This window comes from Abramis brama, assembly GCF_963993115.1.
Source record: "Abramis brama genome assembly, chromosome: 1".
In the NCBI taxonomy this organism is placed as follows: domain Eukaryota; kingdom Metazoa; phylum Chordata; class Actinopteri; order Cypriniformes; family Leuciscidae; genus Abramis; species Abramis brama.
Window position 1 is genome coordinate 32,657,690 of NC_139963.1, and position 23,051 is coordinate 32,680,740.

General features: G+C 35.7%; 1 protein-coding gene across 2 annotated transcripts; it reads right to left on the reverse strand.

The window, feature by feature from the left end:
- Nucleotides 1-1,582: 1,582 nt before the first annotated feature.
- Nucleotides 1,583-13,353, reverse strand: LOC311082460 (uncharacterized protein). Of its 2 annotated transcripts, none has more exons than XM_084113307.1 (12): nucleotides 13,044-13,349; nucleotides 12,755-12,956; nucleotides 12,350-12,382; nucleotides 11,227-11,426; nucleotides 11,058-11,145; nucleotides 10,894-10,929; nucleotides 10,763-10,816; nucleotides 3,480-3,713; nucleotides 2,437-2,543; nucleotides 2,051-2,216; nucleotides 1,837-1,920; nucleotides 1,583-1,749 (listed from the first exon to the last, which is right to left on the reverse strand). In XM_084113307.1, the coding sequence occupies exons 1-12, from the start codon at nucleotides 13,112-13,114 to the stop codon at nucleotides 1,714-1,716; spliced, it is 1,311 nt and encodes a 436-aa protein (XP_083969433.1). In that variant the 5' UTR covers nucleotides 13,115-13,349; the 3' UTR covers nucleotides 1,583-1,713. The 2 variants fall into 2 exon arrangements, 1 of the variants encoding a protein (XP_083969433.1); XR_014606131.1 differs by having other exon boundaries at nucleotides 1,584-1,749; nucleotides 2,437-3,186; nucleotides 13,044-13,353.
- Nucleotides 13,354-23,051: the final 9,698 nt, after the last annotated feature.

A 23,051-nucleotide genomic window follows, 5' to 3' on the forward strand; every position in this document is an offset into this window, starting at 1 on the left:
TAAAGCCATGAACAGGTAACCATCATCACCTGATCTCATTTCACTTTAGCTTTCTTTGCTGCTGCAAATGTGTTCGACAAACACACTGTCACAGCGGCCAAAAAAGACAAAATATATAATAAGAGTTAAGAGCCCAACTAATGGAAACACTAATCACTGTTATGGTGACTTCAAATGAAACACATAAGAGTTAAACCTCTGTTAATTCTCAATAAAAACTTTTGTAGACGTCTAACAGAAATAAAGTCAGTCTGGTTAGTAATAAGTGAAGCTGGTAATGCTGTTTGTGGAGTTGTTTAATCCTCCTCTGCTGAGATCTTCACAGATTTAATGTCTTCTTTTCTCTTCAGTTGATTTCATCTAAAGCTGTGGCTGAAGTCAGTTGTAGTTCTTGTGTTTCTGCTCGTCTCTTTTTCTGTTCTCTTCTTTCCTTCAGTTATTCTGCTTGTTAACAGGCTTATTAAGGCTGAGATGACTTCATATTTAATATACACAGATTTTGTGGCTCAGATAAGGCCCTGTTCTGGTTTATTCCTTTGCTCTTGGCTGACATGTGGCATTGCTATGGCCTGCTTGTGGCCCAGATCTGGCAAACAGGAGCGGTCCGCCCACGCTGCATGTGGGCCAGATCATCTTCCCATGTGTGCCAGATGTGGGCCGGATGTGGGCCGACAAAATGTTGCTATGTGGGTGCCGGGTTAATCACATACGTTCAAGTCCACTAATGACACGTCCGATTCGCGAACTAATGACTCCTTTGAACCGATTCAATTTAATGAATGGTTAAAACAACAGATCTGTCCAACACTGAATCGGTGTATAACAAATCGGTAACACTTTACAATAAGGTTCCATTTATTAAACTCTAGTTAACTAGATCAGTTAACATTAACTATTAATAAACTGCACTTCTACAGCATTTATTAATCTTCTTTATTAATGTTAATTTCACCATTTACTAGTAGGCTAGCCTACATTATTTAAATCAAAAGTTGTATTTGTTAACATTAGTTAGCTGCACTGTGTGAAGTAACATAATAAAAATACAGCTGTTCATTGTTTGTTCAACTAAGATTAACAAAGATTAATAAATGCAGTAACAAATGTATTGCTCGTGGTTCATGTTAGTTAGCCTAATACATTAACTAATGTAAACAAATCAAACCACATTTAACACCTCTTAAAATGAGAATGTAAGTGTGCTTACCCCATTTTTTTAGTAAGAATGGTTAGCAAGATTTAACCTTAATAAACTACTGTATTTTCAGGTTATCTATATGACAATGTGTAGAACAATTACCAAAACAATCTTTTAGTTTAGACTGTTTGCGGTAAATGCAGTTGGGTTGTCAAGGTCAAAACTCTAAATAATCTGTGAATCAAATAAACTTAGGCTACTATAAATAATGTTATGTCATTTTTTTACTCTTACACTGAATGTTTGGATTTTGTGAAGGTGTGAATCATTTTTGATTAATATTTAATATAATAAAGTTCTGTGTAACAAATTATTAACGAAGGACCCCCCCCCACCCACCCCCACCCCCCCCCACCCCGCCATGGAACAATATATTGCTTCTTTTACCGTTTAAAAAATAATTTTATTTCTTTATCATATTTGTACAAGGCAACAGTGCAAACTTGCTTTACTTACAGTCTATGTACATGGAAAAAACATGAGGTCATGTAAACTTGACAAAACTTTTAGTTTCTTTACTTGGAAAAAATCTGATCCTGCAAGCAGTGGACCTGAAAAATAGGGTTTAAAAAATATGGTCACAAATGATACCCAATCAAACAACAGAATCCCATTTCATTTGTAATCAGGCCTCTTACCGAAGTTTCTGACACAGCTCCTAGATTGTTGGCTTCAGTGGTTGGGATAACAAAAGAACTCAAGCGAATATCAGTAGCACTGTACTATAGAGACCAAACAAAAACAAACACAAGAATAAGTAAACCAAACTGCCAAGAGAGTCAATTCACAGTACAGTACAGTACAAATCAAGAAAATGACAGCATGTAAACTGTGAGTGACATGGTGGCTTACAGGCAGTTCTCTGGGTGATGAGGAGAATGGCGGGTCACTGGCATACATGCGGGTGAAGGGTTTGTCTTTGGTAGTGGGGTGATTCGTGCAGCAGAGGCGCAGAGTGGCAGCAGGGAGGTGGATGTGCCAGATGCTGCTGTGTTTCTTCACCAGCTCATCCAGCATCCTAAAATACACAATAAGTAATGCTTGACATGTAGAAACAATATATTTTTACAGTACAGCTTTTTACCACCATTATAAAAAAATGATTGATCATGAAATAGTTAAATGCCATTTCTGTTAAAAAGCTAATATTAGTGTTAAATCAAGTCACATCACATATTGGATACATTTAAAATAATTCAAAAGTGATATTGGCAGTTAAATGTCTGAAGATGTTGTACTCATTAAGAAGTGATTCGGTGACCAAGTCCATGTAACCAGTTTGACGGTGGTGTATCACCAAGGCATTTGCATTCAATCTCAGCCGTTTCTTCAACTCACGGTTAATCTGACAGAAAGAAGGAAAATGACGACCATTAATCAGTTATATGAAACTGACCAGTTTTTTCCAAAACAAATGACTGAAAAAGGAATTTGTAGATTCACACTACAAATCAAACATTGGGGTTAAGATTTTTCTTTTTAATGTTTCTAAAAGAAGTCTAAGTTCAACAAAGCTGCATGTTTTTAAATAAAAAATACAGTTAAAAAAGTAATATTGTGAAATATTATTAATTTATTTTAATTCAAAAGTACAGCATTTATTTTAAATAGATTTTTCGATCACACTTTAGTTTAGGGTCCAATTCTAAATTTCTCACTATTAACTAATTATTAACTACGACTTTTGCCTCAAACTCCTAATTACTGCTTATTAATAGTTAGTAAGGTAGTTGTTAAGTTTAGATATTGGGTAGGATTAAGGGATGTACAATATGGTTGTAACGAGGTTAGTTGTTCAGGGAAGAAGGAGGTGGGAACCGGCAAACATCTCACAACTTAAATCAATAAATAACCACAAAATGAAAGTAAAAGACACATAAAACAAAACATAACGTAAAATAGTCCAGGCCTGGTCCTCTCTCGTCCTTCACTGTCATCACTCCTCCTTTTATGCTTCCGAAGCTCCTCCATGAGAAACAACTAGAGACCTGTGCGGAGCGCATCAGTCACACCACCGGCCTCAATTGTCATGCAGAATAAGGCATTAATATGTGCTTTATAAGTACTAATAAACAGCCAATATCCTAGTAATATGCAACTAGTTAATAGTGAGAATTGGACCCTAAAAAACTATTTTTCTTGTAACAATGTAAAAGTCTTTACTGTCACTTTTGATCAATTTAATGTGCTCTTGCTAAATAAAAAAGTATTGATCTCTTGTCTTTTTTAAATCTTACTGAGCCCAAACTTTTGAAAGAAAGGTAGTCTATGTATCTCTTACTTCCAAGAGGATCCGCCTAGGAAGCCGGGAGAGAATTCCGAGAGGGTATCCCTGCTGACTGAAGACTTCGGCAAGACACTGGGCCACATCCTGGCTGAGTTTCTGAGTCAAAGGAAAAGCTTCCACCCATTTGGATTGATAGTCAGTCAAGGTCATGATGTGCGTGTGCTTGTCTACTGTTGGAGGGAACGGGCCTCTAACATCCAGCCCAAGCCATTCCCACCTCTCTTTGACCTGAGAGAAAGGTAAAAAAAAAAGTTATTATTCTGCTCTATTATCTATAAAGGCCCAAACACACAAAAAAAAGTAACTATATTGGCATCCACACCAAGGGGTGATATGCTGCAGTTATGTTGTCGGCTGCTTTAAATGGATTTTGATATCAATGTTTTTAGGGCTGTCAACTTTAGTCGTTTAGTCGACTAATCGGTCAATGCCGTCTTGGTCGACTGACATTCTCATTGGTCGACCAGTTGCATAATTTTTATTTTTTTTCACCAATAAAGAAATTTTCATTGATTTACTCCTTGATATTTATTCCTTTATAAGCAGTTATATATTACTGTATTCTAAATATAATTAGCCTATGTTTTATCCCCAACTTTAAATGCTTTAATTTAGGCTATTTTGTAACAGCGCCACAGTTTAGCGCACCACGTACACTTGGGAACCGCACCTGTGGCTGGCTGCACTGCTGCTTTGCGCTCAGTAAGGAATATAGGCTAGGTAGCAGGGACGTGCGGTCAGGGTAGGCAGGGTAGGCAGTGCCTCACCAAAGGAAATGTTGACATTACATTTATTAATTCCAAGAACTTTATTAATTCACCACATTATTAATTGCATTTATTTTATTCCAAATATTAATTTTTGTAACAAAAATTTTCAGGAATACACATATAATATACTCATTTTGCCATTGTTTGCTCCTAAAACCATTGTTTCATGCAGGAAATTCAAGGCCATGGCCATTGAGGCAGAGGTTAGCAGTGCCTCTTTGGTCCATAGAACGTAGTTTACGTAGGTTTGCGCATGCGCAGTCAGTTCTCATGCTGTCTTGAATTATCAACATTGAGGCAGAGACCGAGCTTGCTTCATGTCACGTGATGCATAGGTTGTACCATGTGAGGGAGTTCTCCCCTCCCCTCCTGTAGAGTTGGTTGGGTCCATAGCCCGTGTTTTCCGTCTATGGTGTTTTCCAAAACGTTTTCTCAGGTAACTACCGCGGCACCGCCGGCGCCTACCGATAGCTGGGCCGGCCCAGTAGCTATGCGTCAGGGAGGATGGATGGGAGGAAGAGGCCAGGAGGTATGGAAGCTTGTTTCCGCCACAGAATAAAACATTTTAAAAGATAATTGCGACTTTTTATCTCACAATTGCGAGTTTACATCTCGCAATTCTGTCATTATTTCTCAGAATTGCGTGAAATAAAGTCGCAATTGCGTGTTATAAAGTCAGAATTGCGAGATATAAAGTCAGAATTGCGTGAAATAAAGTCGCAATTGCATGTTATAAAGTCAGAATTGCAAGATATAAAGTCAGAATTGTGTGAAATAAAGTCGCAATTGCTTCTTATAAAGTCTAAGTGAATTATTATTTAACCTTTACATTATTTTTTGAACCATGGCATTAATACAAACTACACAATAGTGATTAGGCTGCTTGTCGGTTCGCTGACACCGCGCCGCCTCCCTCTCTTACTGTGTCCCGCACAAAACATTTGTTTGTTGTATAATATATATCTATCATAAGATAGATGTGTCCATTAATTTGATTATTAGATTTGATTGTGCATTAGCCTCACATATGACTTTGCTGTATGCAGGCAGCGATGTGATGATATGAACTTGGGTTGCTTCATTAACTGAATGAATATGAACATATGCCACATTGATAGGTCACAGCCTACCCATGACAAGATTTCACCGCACGTTACTGCTAGGTAGGCTAGTAATCTATGTGTCTGTCTGTCCGTTTGCATTTTGATTATTTCGAGAACCGTTCATCCAATCGACTTCACAAGGGAGTGCAGTGTCGCATTTGGTGCAATATAGACAAACACGCGAGACGCGACACGTTCAGAATTAATAGTAAACTACAGAACAGCGCTCAGTAAGGAATATAGGTAGGCTAGTAATCTATGTGTCTGTCTGTCCGTTTGCATTTTGATTATTTCGAGAACCGTTCATCCAATCGACTTCACAAGGGAGTGCAGTGTCGCATTTGATGCAATATAGACAGACACGCGAGACGCGACACGTTCAGAATTAATAGTAAACTACAGAACAGCGCGAGCGGGAAGCGGCGCGCCTCACGCGAGCAGGGCTATTAGGCCGGGAGCCAGGTCCACTCCTCAGGATGTTTTTGCTACCTTTTTTTCACTATTATTTCCCATTATCTTATACCTTGGGCCATCAAAAGTTGATAATGACCACCCCCAACTCGGCCCCGTTTGGTCTCAGGGGCCAAAAAACACCCTTTTTGGGAAAAGCTTTTGGCGGAATGATGTAATTGTGAATATAAAGGTACTGCAGCTACATAAATGGCCATATAACCCTAAAATTTTGCATGGTGTATCCTGACACATAGGGGAAACTAGCAGAAAAAGATTCTGGGCATTGCTGCCTTTTTTCTGTCAAATATCACCCTCAACATACCCCAAAAGACTAAAAAATGGCTGTCCGCCTGACAAATTGTCATCAAAAGTGATCATTTTCAAGCATTTTACTATATATATCACTGCCTCAAATGTACATGAAAAACTTCCCAAGTTTATAAGCTTCAATTTAAGTCCAAGATGACCTTTCTATCTAGAGGATTATAGCTGGTATAACCAAAGTTCTCCACTGTACCTCAAATCGGAGAAAACAGTACTTTCAAGCATTACCATTCCTTATGGGTTCCATAAGTCCACAAAGTCCTCGCAACACAAGGAATAAAGATGACTCTAGTGTGTAGTCTGTTATCAAAAAACCAACCTTCAAAAGAGTAAACGTTAGTAACCTTCTGTACAGGTAAACATTCTTTACAGCCAAATGGCGAAACTAAAATACAGCTCAAACATAAAATAGAAAACATTTATTTGTTCTTAGATCATTTTGCTGCTTATCCATGCTGTACTTTGACGACTGGTCATGTTAGTGTGTTGTATTAGTGTAGAATATAAACTCTTAATCATCATTTTCCTCATCTTCATCTATATTTGTATGGATTTCATCAGTTTTTGGAGCCAAGCACTTCGATGTGTTCTACATACCTTCAAGGAGATTGTGAAACTGAGCGAGCTTCTTCTTCGGACCTCTCCACACTGGTGCGGGTGACAGCACAGCAGCGCGAGCGGTCTTTTTTCTCTCTCTTTCTTTTCTTTTTGCTTTTGTTTTGACTTGAGCAAACAAAAGCTGTTCTCACAGCTGGTAAGGTGCGCTTGAGAGCACTCAAAGGCAACGTGGTCGAGAACTTTGCCCAGCAGAAACTGGCTGAAAAGCAGACTGAGACCATCAAGCACATCCTGCCGCGGCGGTCAGCTGCTGCCTCCACCCCATTGCCCGCAGCCCCTCAGTCTGCTCGTCGCCGGGGCGGCCTTCTGTGTCTGCCTTCGCTCCCGCGAACACAGGGACCTCGTGCTCAGGCACCTCAGCCAGTTGCGTCTTCTGGCCAACTGGAAGAAGAGCAAACTCGCCCCCATGCAGAGGATCTCTTTTCTCGGTATGGAGTTGGATTCGGTTGCACAGACAGCACGCCTCACAGAGTGATTTATGGTCTGAAACGATTCAGATTCGTTCGGACCGTTCTGTCACTGAATCATCTGAAGCTGTTTCTCAGTAACAACAAATATAGAACAAATAGCGCTGTTTTCAGTTTAGTTTTAGTTCAACTCGCAGTTTAGTTTACTTTGAACTACGCAGCACCACCCAGTGGATAACGGAACGCAAGCTTAAAGGAGTTGCATTTACTCCCGGTTCTGGGGCCTCATTTATAAACGTTGCGTACGCACAAAAGAAGGCGTACGCCGCTCTCTACGCAATAATTGGTATTAATAAAAAGCAAACTTGACGGGAAAATGTGCGGTCCTTCACGCAAACTCTGACCCAGGCGTACGCACAAAAACGGGTGAAATGAGAAATGGCGACACCATCGGCAGATGGAAGAAACACGTGAAAGTGTGTGAAAATGTAGACCGTTGTGTAAAAGAAATGGCAATACTGCCTCTCATAAATAACATGAAGACTTCACAAAGCAAGTCTTACAATTAACAGCCTACATGAACACCCGTTTGATCGACCTGCAGTGTAAAACAAACAAAATCAAACAAAGATTACAACAGAAATGCAAATTAACACATATTTGCAAAAAGATATAAATATGTTCTGCAATAATATTAGCATGTTATGCAATTCATCCTCATAACACATCTGTAGCTTGTCAGATGCAATCAAATGGATGGTAATAAAATGCCATGATGCCATCACAATGCGTAATGACGCACAATGGCTGATCATGCGCTTCACGTTTGCGCGTGAGTGAAGTTACGTTTCTTGGTTTTCCTCTGTGTTTGCCATGATTTCGCAATCGATGAATATTAACTTGTGGGCGTTTCACGGACTATTTATGGGCAACTATGGGCGTGACATGAAGCCGCAAAAGCTGCGCTACATTTAGAATTGATTGTGATTTATTAAGGGAAAACTGCGTAGAATGTGCGTGCGCACAGTTTTATAAATCCGAATATTTCTGTGCGTACGCACGTCCTATGTTTCAGAAATGTGGAATATTTATACTGAATACTAACTTATAGTCATTTAGGCCTATATTGCAGTAGATTAATTAGGTTGGTAGAGGAATATACAATTCATTTTGTGTATAGTTTTTACCTGTGTTTAGGGATTTTGTTATACAGTGGTAGTGAGTGAGTAACCATGTATGGTTTTACCTGTGGTTATCAAGTCTCACTGTTAGAATATTTTCATTTAAGCCTATAATAATTATAAATAAAATAATTCTTACCAATAGCTATGATCTTGTATAATTCATATTTTTGTACATAGCTGTAAATAAGTTATTTATTAAATACTCATAAATCTGCATACTGTTGGGTACCACATTTCCAAGTAAATACAATACTTTTTTTAGGTTTACTTTAGCTTATTTATTGATACTGTTATGTTTCAATAAGTCATAAATAATGTTTCAATAAATAAGCTAAACCCACCGGCCCTCCTCAACATTTCGATTTAATAATCCGGCCCTTGAATGAAGCTAATTGAATAGCTCTGACCTAGGGGCATAACATTGCTCACTTTTCATGCAATTCATTTCATATAGTATAGCTCATAAGTCAAGTCTCAACTCTTGTTTAAGACATTGTTCATATGTAAAAAATATGCTTAATCCAATATGGAATGGTAATGCTTGAAATTTCTGTTTTCTCCGATTTGAGGTACAGTGGAGAACTTTGGTTATACCAGCTATAATCCTCTAGATAGAAAGGTCATCTTGGACTTAAATTGAAGCTTATAAACTTGGGAAGTTTTTCATGTACATTTGAGGCAGTGATATATATAGTAAAATGCTTGAAAATGATCACTTTTGATGACAATTTGTCAGGCGGACAGCCATTTTTTAGTCTTTTGGGGTATGTTGAGGGTGATATTTGACAGAAAAAAGGCAGCAATGCCCAGAATCTTTTTTCTGCTAGTTTCCCCTATGTGTCAGGATACACCATGCAAAATTTTAGGGTTATATGGCCATTTATGTAGCTGCAGTACCTTTATATTCACAATTACATCATTCCGCCAAAAGCTTTTCCCCAAAAAGGGTGTTTTTGGCCCCTGAGACCAAACGGGGCCGAGTTGGGGGTGGTCATTATCAACTTGTGATGGCCCAAGGTATAAGATAATGGGAAATAATAGTGAAAAAAAGGTAGCAAAAAACATCCTGAGGAGTGGACCTGGCTCCCGGCCTATATATTCTCCGAGAACGGACACTGCATATAAAACGCACAGTCTGTTAACTTAAGCAATACTTTTAAGGTAGTCTAATATTTTTCTGACTAACAAATTACTGACACAGTAAAGGGTAGATTTAAATAAAGAAAAACGAAATTTAAATAAAGAAAAACGAAATTTAAATAAAGAAAAAAACGAAATTTAAATACAGAAAAAATTGGATTTTAAATAAAGAAAAACGAAATTTAAATAAAGAAAAACGAAATTTAAATAGGCCTAAAGAAAAACGAAATTTAAATAAAGAAAAACGAAATTTAAATAAAGAAAAACGAAATTAAGTTAGCCTAAATTAAAAACGAGATTAATTTAGATTGATAATAACGGGTAAAAAGTCTAATACATTTTGTTTCTATTATTCTATTTTCCACAATGTCAAAGCAACAGCAGCAATACAAGCTCAGACATGCACTTTGGTCCATACAAACTCCGCTGTTCTGCGCTCTAGCCAGAACACTCCCGTTGCAGGAACACTCAGGCGTCGGTTCTATTTCTAGCATGCACGCGTTTTCCGCGTGGCTCGAGCCGCGCCTGAGACGCGTGTCTCACGCAGGCAGTGTGCAAACTCCAACCTATTAACATGGGAGCCGAAATAAAAACAGACACCCAACGCAGCTGAGACTCTCACGCCAGCAGCCAGTGTGTCGCCGGCCTTATTCAAGCGCATGAGAACCGTTTCGCGGGGGATCCCAGGTGTCAATAAAAAAAAATAAAAAAAAACGTTTTTTCGTTGTTTTATAAATGCTCTATGATAATTGTTTAATAAATGTTCAATCAAAATGCAAAACATCATGTCTTTTTTTTTTTTTTTTAGTCGACTAATCGTTGTGCAGGACAGGACTTTGGTCGACTAAGCATTTCTTTGGTTGACTACAGCCCTAAATGTTTTTCATATTTCCAAAAATAATTTCCAATGATATCATTCCTCAGTGTCGTTATCGTTATAGTTATGGCTGTTAATAATCAGAACGATTATTAAAACACTCAAATTATGAAAATAGGGTCATGTCGGAAGTTATGCTGCAGTAAATGCTATTTTTACCCCCCAAAAAATTCATTTAATCTAAAACGGTAGTTGTTTATTCTCGCTATGTACAGCACAGCATCATGCAAGACAGGATCTGATAGGTTAACCTCTTTTTCTTACATCATCTTTTGTAAAAATGCAATTCTCCAGAGACGTACCCAAAAATAAATCTTTCTGATGAAACCTTAGCCAATAGCACACACCCATTTATGATAAAAAAAACAGCTGCATTGCAGTTCTGATGAAAACAGCCTTACCTCAATTATATGGGGTTTTGTTTGTCCTAGAACACCATAAGCCACATGAGGCATCTGATTAAGAAATAACAGGAAATGTATAATTAAGATTTTCTTGATATGTATTCAACAGTGATTACTTGATTACTTACAATATTTAATTCATTGTCTCCAGTCCAGCGAATTTTCTGAAGAAAAAACAACAGACAAATGTTAATGGGTTGAACCAAATTTTTGTACTTAGGAATGTAAAAATAATATTACAATGTCTATACACACATTTTATATGAAGAACAAATGTAAAAATGTCTATTACATTGGGCAAACAGTATCCACTGTGAAAGAAACTCGGTATAGTCATGCTTCTGTCCAGACTTTCATCACCCAGAATGGTCCATGGCGGGCTGAACAAACAAATGAAAAGAATAACAATTAAAACAGAATAACATCAACACGTTGCGTGCATCTGATGAGAAGCTGCAGACCTTTTTTCTGTTTCAGTCAGCTGCTGTGTGGTGACGCTCTGTGGGTAAGCTCTCTGGCTGGAACGATTTTCTGTTTTGTTCAGATGTAAACTCTTCTCTGTAGTTCTGTGCTGAGGGTTTTCTGAGTAAGACGTCTGTGAGGTTTCTGCTGTCATATCAGATGCTGTTTGAAGAGAGGAGTTTGAGTCACCTACACTTCCCTAAAATTGCCAATGACAGGGAAGAGGAAAATTTGGTCACCATTAATGAACAAGGCAGTTAAAAGGCATCTGTACTTCTGATGGATGTGTTTGATACACTGCTTTGTAAGATTCAAAACTTTTTTGCTTTGAACCAGTGATTTGGAGTCACATGATTTCAGTAAAGGCTTCATTAGGTCAAAACTGTTTCAAATGGCTTCAATCTCAGTGAACCAATGTCTACATGGCTTTATAATGTAAGTGTTTTAATGGCACATTTGTATAATAAAAAGGTCTAGTAGTCTTATGTAGGAATGATTAGTCAAGCGCCCTCCACAAAACAAGTCCTACAAATACATTTTAAACAAACATTATACAAACATTTCATATTTAACAGTATTTGAGGATTTTTAGATTGCAATATATTTCACTTTCAAGAAAATTGTAAAACTGTTCAATTGTAAAATACGTCTTTCTGCGTGTTATTTTTTGTGTTGCAATTACACAGTTTTGACCAGCAGGTGGCGCCAGTGTGTGAAGTTTTGTGCGGTACAAAACAGTGAAACATTTTGCTAAATTTAATTCTGAGTTTCAAAAAGCTCAATTTCTCCCATCACAAATCTATACGCAGGTGAGTTAAGGTAGCTCTAAGCCGCCTCAAAATTTGGTGTACAGATGAAATGCTGAATATCATATTGACGCTGCTTTGGTTTAGTATAAATGATGCAGCATTAGTGCAACCTTAAACTTTGTCATATATGTTATCACTTATGGTGTCGTATTTTTTATGTATAATTTCACATTAAAATATTAATTTCATAAAATTCTTTCTAAAATTGTATTTTCTCTGTAAATGCATTTGGGTGTAAATACACCCTTTCCTGTGTAATTCAAAGAAATATTTCATAATGCAAAATGCAAATAAAGAACGCTGTGTAACTCACCAAAGCTCTTCTGCTTCTAGGGTTGATTTTAACCTGTAGGGTAGAATCCGGAAAGTAAATACAATTAAAATGTAACATAAAAAGATTACATCTAAATGGGTAGTTGACGTGAAATTACAAGCCAGTTTCCTGTGCTGGCGTAACACTATAATTACACAAAAACTATTCGCACCTGCTTGACTTTAAACTTTAATTATCCTAACATTTTATGATTATTCAAAACACATTGTTAAAGAATTACCTTTACTATTTGAGTTACAGTACATGAAATATTTATACGAATTAATTTACGAAATAAACTGGTGGAAAAACCTAAAAGTGAGTGACCAGTGACATGAAAGACACTGTACAACCTTAAAAACACATGTACATGTCCCTGCTATGCTTAAAAATAGTTTCACGCACTTTTCTTTCTGGATAACGGTTTGGGAATGAAAAGATGGTCGGCACAGCCCATGGATGAAGTCTTGTTCTCTTTCCATCTTCAATAAGACACTTCTTTTCAAAGTGGATAGAGCAAATTTTACTATTTGGAGCAGGTTTCCAGTCTTTCCATCTTAATTTTTGAAGCCACTTTTTTAGCAAGCTGGGGTCCTTCAGCGGAAATCTGAAATAAAAACATAAAAACATAATTCCATACCGAAAATTACCAATAATGTTTAAACATAATTTAAAGTGAAAGCTTTGCGCTTACTTGTGGAATGAGACGGCCGTGTCACTCACAGCAGTGTTTCTACAGTTATATGCACAACATTTGAACACCATCGTGTTTGAGGGATCAACATTCAATCTACCGATTGAATACTTTAGCCTACTAATGGCTTTTGTTAAAGAGATTGTTTTTATCGTATCGTTAATGCTGTGTTGTATAATATATTTCAAAAAGACGTTTTATTAACGAAAAAAAATAGACTGTGAACTGTCTATTTACCAAAAACCAAAACAGACATCTAACAGCCAATCATTCACAGCTCCGTCTACATCTGTGGTGTCTAGCAACGAGAAGCGGAAACACAGATATCGCCCCCTACCGGCCAAAATGAGACTTGAGCTCAGATTAACTGCCGTTTGAGTAGTTTGGCTGCAAGTTTTCTATTAGTATTCTTCAATTTATTTTGTTAGCTGTTCTTTTTTAACTCAGGAAAACTTATATATTTGGAACATAGATTTAGTTTTTACATTTTAAAGGATATCTAGCACCACAGTTATGCCAGTGCATTTAGGCAGAACCTATGGTTGTTTTGTACAGAAAAGAGCCTGAAGAATCCTGAAGAGTTCTGCAGTACTATACTTACAGACCTATAGTAATTTATTGTAATATGCATATATGTGTTTTGTTAACTGCTTTGATCATTTTGATATCAGCCAGCCTCCTGAAATGATGTCTGTCCATTCCTCTCATCCTGTGAGATTCAGCACAATTGAATCGGTGTTCACAGCACTTGCCTGAGGAGGGTGTCAGGTAGGCTATCTCTCAGCAGGGATTGTGTTTACTGCATCACTGATTGCATCTTAGTTTTGTCAATATATTTTTATGACACAGCACTACAACTATGATCACTTCCAGATGAAGGGTATTGAACAGCAGCATTAACCAACAGCTACAAAGTGTGGTCATAATTATGAGCAAATCATGTAGGCCTATTGCATGATAAATGCTTTCCCTTATGAAAAAGTATACTTCAAGTTCATTTAATGAAGTATACTTAAGTAATGTTCAAGTATATTTTAAGTAAACATTATGCAGTAAGTATACTAATGTCAATATGTACTAGTAGTAAACTTGTAAGTGTACTATTTTAATACCGCTTGGGACTATAAATTGGCCCACTTTTAGTATATAAAAGTATATGTTTAAGTGTACTATAAGTGTAGGCTACCAGTAGTAAACTTTAAGTGCACAACCAGTTCATAATTACGTTTCTCATGTGTACTGCAAGTGAACTTATGGGTATACTAGTAGTTTACTATTTTAATACTTGTAGCAAATCTTTAGTTTATGTAAGTACACTTTGAAGTATACTTTCAGTAAACTACTAGTTTAGTAGTTTTATACTACAAGTTTTCTTTAAGTGAACATAGCATTATACTTGTAGTTTACTAATTATAAATTATTTTTGCTTTTAGTGTAGGCTACTCTCAGGAAACTACTAGTTTAGTAGTTTTATAGCCTACTACAAGTTTTCTTTAAGTGAACTTAACATTATACTTATAGTTTACTATTTATATATTATTTTTGCACTTGCAGTAGGCTTAGTCTGTACCACTATGTTCAAATTGTATTTTTTATACTTGAAAAATATCTTTAACTGTACTTTAATTTTAAAAACATTTTATTAGCTTCATGCATCCTTTTTTATCAACACTTGAATGTTGGTAAGTTTCATAAAGAAAGGCAACATATTAAACAAAAAAGTTGAGAAAATCACATTTTTGCCAAAGATCAGACAAATTCAGAAAACGATCAGATTCAGAATGATGATCAAAACACAGATGGAGTAGATCGAGTCCAACACCCCAAAGCTTCACAGTCGTTTTGTCTTCATGGGTTACGCTTCATTTCATTTGGAAACATTAAGCAGTTTTGATTTGCACGCCGTTTAATGTTTGATGATCACGTTATTTTACATTTGAGTGAGCAATCTTCTATCACTTGTTTCAGCTTCTTCTTCTCCTGTGTTTTGATCCGGAGATTCTGTACTAGAAGATGTGTCATAGCGCCCCCTACCGTATAACAGAGAAAACATGGATAGCTGGAAAATTCAGTCAATGGTGGGAAAAAGTAGAATTAGAGTAAATTCCTATGTGCACTACCAGTGGACTAGCCTACACAAAAATTCAGATACGCAGAATTAGAAACATATCTGTTTTATATCAATATTTTAATTAATATTTTCAAACAATGTAAGTTTCATAAGACTGTATATGAAAAACTATGTAAAAAAAAGTAGCCTATATTTAATTGGCTACTCGATCAAAAGAGTTAACACAACTACAAGCCACCAAGTATACTTTGAATACTTAATTATACTTTTAAGTATATCTCGGTCAAAAGATTGAGTACAAGTACAGGCCAAATTTAAGTCAAGTACACTTAAGTGTAATTTCTGAGGAGTAAATAAAGTATATTTTTGAGAAGTATATAAAATGTAGACTGAAAGTATGCTTTCTTTTTAGTTGAAAAGAAGTATACTAATAGAACCCTTTATTAAACTTTAAATTATTATTATCGCTGTATACAAGATCAGGTTCAGTTCCATGCTCATTTTATTTACTCTATAAGCTATTCCACCAGAAAGCTTGTTACTTTATAAACTTGAACATGTTAGTTTATAAGACAGTGTGTAATATTATGTTTTTAAAAAAGTATTTAATAAGCTACTCAATCAAAATAGTAAACACAAGTACAAGCCAAGAATACTTAATTATACTTTTAAGTATATCTCGATCAACAAGTACAGGCCAAAAATACTTAGACTTTTCTGTCAGTATAAGTCAGATACACTTAAGTGCAATTTGAAGTATATTTCTGAGAAGTACATCAAAAGTAGACTGAAAGTAAACGTTCTTATTTTTAGTTTAAAAGAAGTATACTAATAGCACACTTGAATAAACTTCTTTTTCGTAAGGGTTCTCTTCCCCAGGCAATGATGTTTGGTATGGTTAAAAAGCTTTATATATTCAAAATTAATTGCAATATTATTTTTTATACTTTAAACATAGTTAAAGCCGTTCTTTTTTATGTTTTCTGCATCAACTACTTACCTATAATAGAATAGCTCATACATATTTAATATTACATTCATTAATGCTTGCTTTTGGAAGTAATATATTAATTCAAATGAAATCACTACAATGGCTGGCACTAATGATAATTATATTTTAAAAGACCCTTTTGCATTATTTTAAAGGCAAATATTGCCTTTTCTCTAAAGGCCTCAATTTTCATGACAACAGCCAAATATAAAGTTCTGTCATGAAACTCTAGATGGCGCAGACTGATAGGTCCTTAACTCAATCTGCTTGCAATTATATAATTCTCTATAGGGCAGAGCTGTTTGGTCCCTGCTGTATCAGTAGCCAATGAGCTCGCAGCTCTTCAAATACTCGGTCAGCATTTGCTTTAGCAGTTGCAAAGCTTTCAGAAACCCTTCAACCTTCCCCAGCTCCACCTGTGTAGATCTACTACGAGTAATTCATGTATGTACGCTATATTGTACAGCAGCAGCATGTCTTACTTGCTCACAGCAGCGTGTCGTGTATGTGCAGTATTGGCAGTAGCAAGTCCCGTACTTGCTCTGCAGCAGCAGCGTAGCAGATCTACTGTATTCCACCAAGACCAAACATATTAACATTGTCATATCCATTACCATGTCAAACACTCTGAGAGTTGTCATGACAGAATATTATTTATATACCGTTTATATATATTATATACCATTTATATATATTTATATTATATACTGTTTGCCTTCAATGACTTTTTACTTCAGTGAATTTGCCTTTAACATGTAGAATGCTTTTTTATAACTTAACTTTTTCTAATGAATTAATCAAAGAATACTTTCCATTATTTTACTATTAACATAAGGATTTTTATTGATATTAACTTGAACATGAATCTCATACATGGATATTTCAAACAATGGACAATTAATCTGATTACATGTAAAAATATACAAGGAAAAGCTTTTATTAAACAGGTGGGTCTTCAATGACTGATCACATGCATAGATGCTTCTTTCTGCATTAAAGCAAAAGACAAAAAAATAAATAAATCTAGTAATATTGCTAGAAGTTACTAACCCAGGACAATAGACAGTCACATCTTTTACTCATAAACATCATATCAAAAGACATGCTAACACCCACATCTGCAACTCCTCATCTCTCCAACAGAGATAATCACTTCATTCGCAACCTTTGAATTTGTGGCCTCTTTAATTATTACCAATTATCTCATTAATGCTAATCTAGATGGGCCTATAATAGTCAAACACTCCCTATAGTCTTGTAGAGCCAGACTTATGTATCTCACCATTAGTGAACAGCCCGTGGGCTGAGCGTCATCTGATGATGAGACTAAACACTCCCTGTATCTTACTAGTCCATGTACTGCCACAGTACACCCTGTCTGACCTCTTGTCTGTGCACGGAATTTGGATATTGCTTTGTTTGCTGTTGATACTTTAGTTTGTGAACACAGATATGTCTATTTTTCTCATTTGATAAATTACAGTTACAATTGACTAAATATTATCTTATAGTGTATGGTGAAAAGTAGAAGTATTCCAGTTTTGGAAAATCCATTTTGAAGACTTTGGGTTCTTTAACCAACCAGAAATGCTCTCTGTCTGTGAAACATTTTGCATGTTCAGATTTTATTATCAATTGTATGACTGTGGTTAGCAAAATGAAAATCAGGAAGATATAAATAGATTTTAGTTTTATGATGACTTAGAATGAAGGCAACGAATGCCACCAGTAGAGCGCAGCACAACCCAATAACCGTACAGTAGGAATACATGTGTGAGGTGGAGAAATTCTAAGATTTTTTATTTTAATTTTTTACTATTTTTAATTAAACTTTAGGATCCAATGTAACACATGGAGATTTGGATATATTGATTGTCTTGTGAATCCACAACGATCTAAGCCATTTATCTAAGAAGTTTATAAATCATATTTTTACTCTTTTAATTCCTTTTATAACTGTATCATCTTTATATCTCTTTTAATTCATTATTTTATAACTGTTTTAATTTTCCTTGCTTTTATTTTGTGATTATTTTAATTCCTTTCTGTGTCAAGCACTTTGAATTAGTCTACCATCATAGTCTGTATGAAATGTGCTATATAAATAAACTTGCCTTGCCTTGTCTGAGTTTTTTTTTTTTACAATTTTACAATTTTACAGTTTATTTAACTATGGCAAATTAAGTGACAAAATAAATATAAAGCAACTTTTAAAAATATATATTCATTTATTTGAACCATTTTCACATCTTCAGAATCTCAATATAGGCCTAAATAAATAAAAAATACGTTCTAGCTAATATTTTAATAATTCTCTTTAAAACAAAAAAACAAAAGTTTACTATGTCTGACAAATCTCCAATAAAAGTACTTAATGTACATTTTAAAATATGGCTAAGCTATTTAGCAGTATCTTTTAGGCCTATATGTTATCCTTTTGTTGTACGTTAACTGATAGATGACACAATGAAACATTGTTTGCTGTATTTCAAGTATGAATTTAGTTTTGAGAAATATGCTAATATAGTGTTGAGAAAACCTCAGTTGGAACAGCAGTAGATTAGACTCAAGAGTAAAAACAAAAGTTGTTCCATGCAGTCATTATAAATCTATTAAAGAAAAGCTGGAAAGCTCTCTTTCAGCGATTACAAATCCATTACAGAACAGCTGGATGGTTTATTCCTGGCCTTCATAATAGTAGTTTTACAGTGCAGCTGTTTTAAAGTCATCCAGTGCCTGATTTAACATCATAAACAGTTTGCTTGATTATAAGATACCATAGCAAGCATTATATTACAAAATAGCCTAAATAATTTAGATTTTGCTATTTTATTGTACCACAATAAATAACTATTACTGTTTTCTTTTTTTCTTTTTTTTTACAAACACACACACACACACACACACTACCTCTAATCACAACCCAAAAATGTTCTACATTTAAACAACAACAACAAAAAACATATTGTATGACCTCATGGGGACCAAAAAATGTCTCCACAAGGATTTGGGATATTGCCATCTTTTTACAGGCATGAGAAACACCCCAAAATGGAAACATTTAATTATAAATTAACATTTGTTTGTGAGTGGTTTGGATAAATTATATGTAAATCAGACGCCTTTAACTTCCTTTTTTCTCTCTCTGTTCTTATACTGAACTTGATTAGTTAAAGCTAAAGGAAAACAGTGTCTGATGGAAGCGACAAACTTAAAACAAACAAGCATTCAGGCTGTCAGATGATCACACAGTGAGAAAACAGATCGCATCAGTTTCACGAAGGAAAAGTCTGTTGCCCTATATGGAATATTTTTCTGGTAATGAGGCCGAATGGATCTTATGCACCTCCCTTTTCCACTCCTGAGACTTTGGACCGACAGACATACTGAAACAATCATCAGTTATAGTCTCAGGGAGAGCCAATGGGGACAAAGACATGCCATAATCTCTGGAGATTGCAGTGAATGCGTCCAAAAGGATTACTGTATACATATACATATATATATGTGTGTGTGTGTGTGTGTATAAAGGTTACATTTTCCATTTTCTAAAATGCATAGAATAATGTATTTTCTATTTTTAAAAAAACAACAAAATTGTGCTATAATTTAATTTATGACTTATTTCATAATGATCAACTGAAATTCAGCAAAATAATTCATATAAATAATTATTTACCAGTTAACACAGTAGAACAGTTTTGGGTTGGATGTTTTTCTTTTTTCTTAAAGAAGTCTCTTATGCTCATCAAGGCTGCATTTATTTGATAAAAGATACAGTAAAACAGTAATATTGTGAAATATTATTACAATTTCTATACAATTTTCTATTTCATTTTAAAATGTAATTTATTCCTGTGATGCAAAGCTGCATTTTCAGCATCATTACTCCAGTCTTCAGTGTCACATGATCCTTCAGAAATCAGTCTAATATGCTAATTTGATGTTCAAGAAACATTTCTTATTATTATCAATGTTGAAAACCTAGTGCTGCATAATATTTAGTTTGTAAAAATTGTGATTTTTTTTTAGTTTAAAAGAGCAGCATTTATTTGGAAATCTTTTGAAATATTATACATGTCTTAACTGTCAAATATTAATTTCTTTTTTAATCTTAGTACCTCCAAACTTTTGAATGGTAGTGTATACTGTTCACAAATACAAAGAGAAATAAAGCAATGAGTTTAAATGTAGAGGAAATGAAGAATTTTTCTTAAGTCTGTTGCACAGTGCAGTAATCTCACAAATCTCATCTATAGTTTCAAAAAATCTTAATATCAAACAGTGTGCTCAGACTTGACACAACAAACTAAATGCAATCAAACGTCAGCAATTTCAATATAAGCTATTTGATTATTATAATGTATATATATATGTATGTATATATATATATATATATATATATATATATATATATATATATATTATAAACTTGAGAGAGAAAGATTACATTTACTCATGAATGATGACAATACTGCATAAATGTTGAGAGAGAACTCATGTTCTCATGATCCACTATGATATTTAACTCCATATTATGGCAAGGCAACCATAATTGAAAAGCATCCTGGATGCTGGTTGTACGCTTGAGTACACTTGTCAGTCATGGTCAAGTTTGGATAATGGTTGTGTGGTAGAGTCTACTTCTTTAGCTTTGCCGGAGCAAACCAACCTGTTTCCTCTCTCAGCTGGAGGTGAGGTTCCCGATCCACAGAGCACCCACAAATGAGCCCTTTCATTTCAGAGTGGCTTATCAAGGGCCACCACATGTGTCTGACCACACGAACCCCCCCAAACCCCACACACCTGTCAGTCATTAGGCACTTTACACTGATAGGGCCATTTGTCTTTATGTCTATGGCATACCAGCTCACTATTGGCTGAAGCTTGGTGAAGGCCAGGTCAAAGTTCTTGCAGGTTTGATGGTTTTGGGCAACGGCTGGATATAGAGTGTTCCCAGGTGAAACGAGAAGGTTTGGTTTGTGTGTGTGTGTCTGTGCTTCTCTGTGTGTTGTTTTTAGACCTTCAATTGGATCTAAACATCTGTTGCAGCCCGTTAGACAGGTGACTTTCTCTGATGTTTTTAAGAAAGACAGAAACATTTTAAAGCCACAGAAAAAAGAAAAACAATTGAAGAAACTAAACTGAACATAAGTAAATAACTTAATCAATATAGAAATTAATCCATTTATATTAGCTTGCAAGAATATAAAAGACTATAAAAAAATCAAGTAATACCCCATCAAGTAATACCCCAAAAAAGAGTGCAGAACATAACAACATATGACGATTACGAGTGTGAGATTGCTTTTGTTCAACAGTTTCAATTAACAGTAACTTAATATTGAGTAGCTTAGACACAATATTTTCACTTATTATTGCCCCTTCGACGGAAATAGTTCCAAACGAAGTGTTTAAGCTCCACTGACCGTTTTCTGAGCGTTTAACTCCTGAATGAACATGTTTTTGTACAAATCGGTTGAGTGAATGATTCAATGACTCGCTCATAAAGACAGACATCTGTTTTGTTCCTGAATGAATCAGCGTTTTGAATGAATCAGTTAAATGAATGAATTAAAAACTTTTTAAATGTATTTGTCGCCACATATTGGTGTAACAATGTACCCGGCCGAAAATAAGTCACTGAAAAATCCCCGCCATATGCTTGAGTGATACTGACAGTTCTGTTTTACTAAATAATTAATTCTCAGTCAAATTTGAGGACTATAGGCCAGTTCACACCAACAACGATAACTCTAAAAAATAACTATATTATAATAATGAAAAGCGTCCTGTTTATTATAAGTGTATTCTGCATTTTGTCTGCCACTTTAAACGCTCAAAGTGAAATTCTGATTGGCTAGCAATGTTTTTATTGTTTATCAGCTGTAAAATTCGTTCTGAAAGTGATTTCAATGAGATCATTCCTCTCTGTCATTATAGTTGTTATGTATGTTTATTGAACAACCTGCCAGACAACCTGAAGCTATTTATTTGAGTCAATATTTGAAGACACCGAGTTCCTCAAATTCTTTACTGCAAAACGTCCATGAATTCTGTTAAGTCAATGTGCCGCTGTCAGTTGATATATTTATCTTTATGTTGTGAATGAGGTTGCTTCAAACATTAATAGTAACTTGCGATCTTACAGCACTTGAATCGGATTTCGCAACTATAATCTTCTGCAATCTAAACTAGAGTTGCTATCCATCCTGAGCCAAAGCCCTGCTGCCTGGGGCTTTGCTTACAATTATAGATCATTACGTGTGTGTGTGTGTGTGTGTGCGCGCGCGCGCGCGTGTGTGTGTGTGTGTGTGTGTGCGTGTGTGTGTGCATGCGTTTGCAGGTGAGCTGTAAATGGGACCTCTGCTATTTATGGGGCCATGGTCAAAGTCTTCTGAGCATTCTGTCAAAGGTCAGATGTCATGATGCCTTTATGTAGTCCAGAGTTTATTTTTAGTCCAAACAAGGCTGCTATTTAGGGAATCATATAGGGGTGTCCTAGTAATTACCAGCAAGCACGTCCACCCACCATCTCCTGCTCAATTGAAGCCATCTGCTGCCAGGCCGGGGGGGGGGGGGGGGGGGGGCCGAATCTGCCACCTCGGTTGTCCCTCCCATAACACACATATGCGTTCAGATAAAATGTTTACAAATATGTTGCTCTATGTGAGGAATATTGTCTGTGGACTCATCAAACACTGGGGAATTACTCAGTTTGGCACAATTTACTTTGCATTTATCAAAAAATTGATTGCAGACTTTTTCCTTAGGGAGCATTTTCAGTCCTTACAGCTGATATTGCTTAAAGCAAAACTATATACTTACAAACAGTGAACATGCACTTTACTAAGACAATTCAACCAGATCTGTTCTTTAAAAACTGCCATTGGTTTAGCCTAATATTGTCCGCATTGCTCTGTAATAACATTTCTTTGACCCAGTC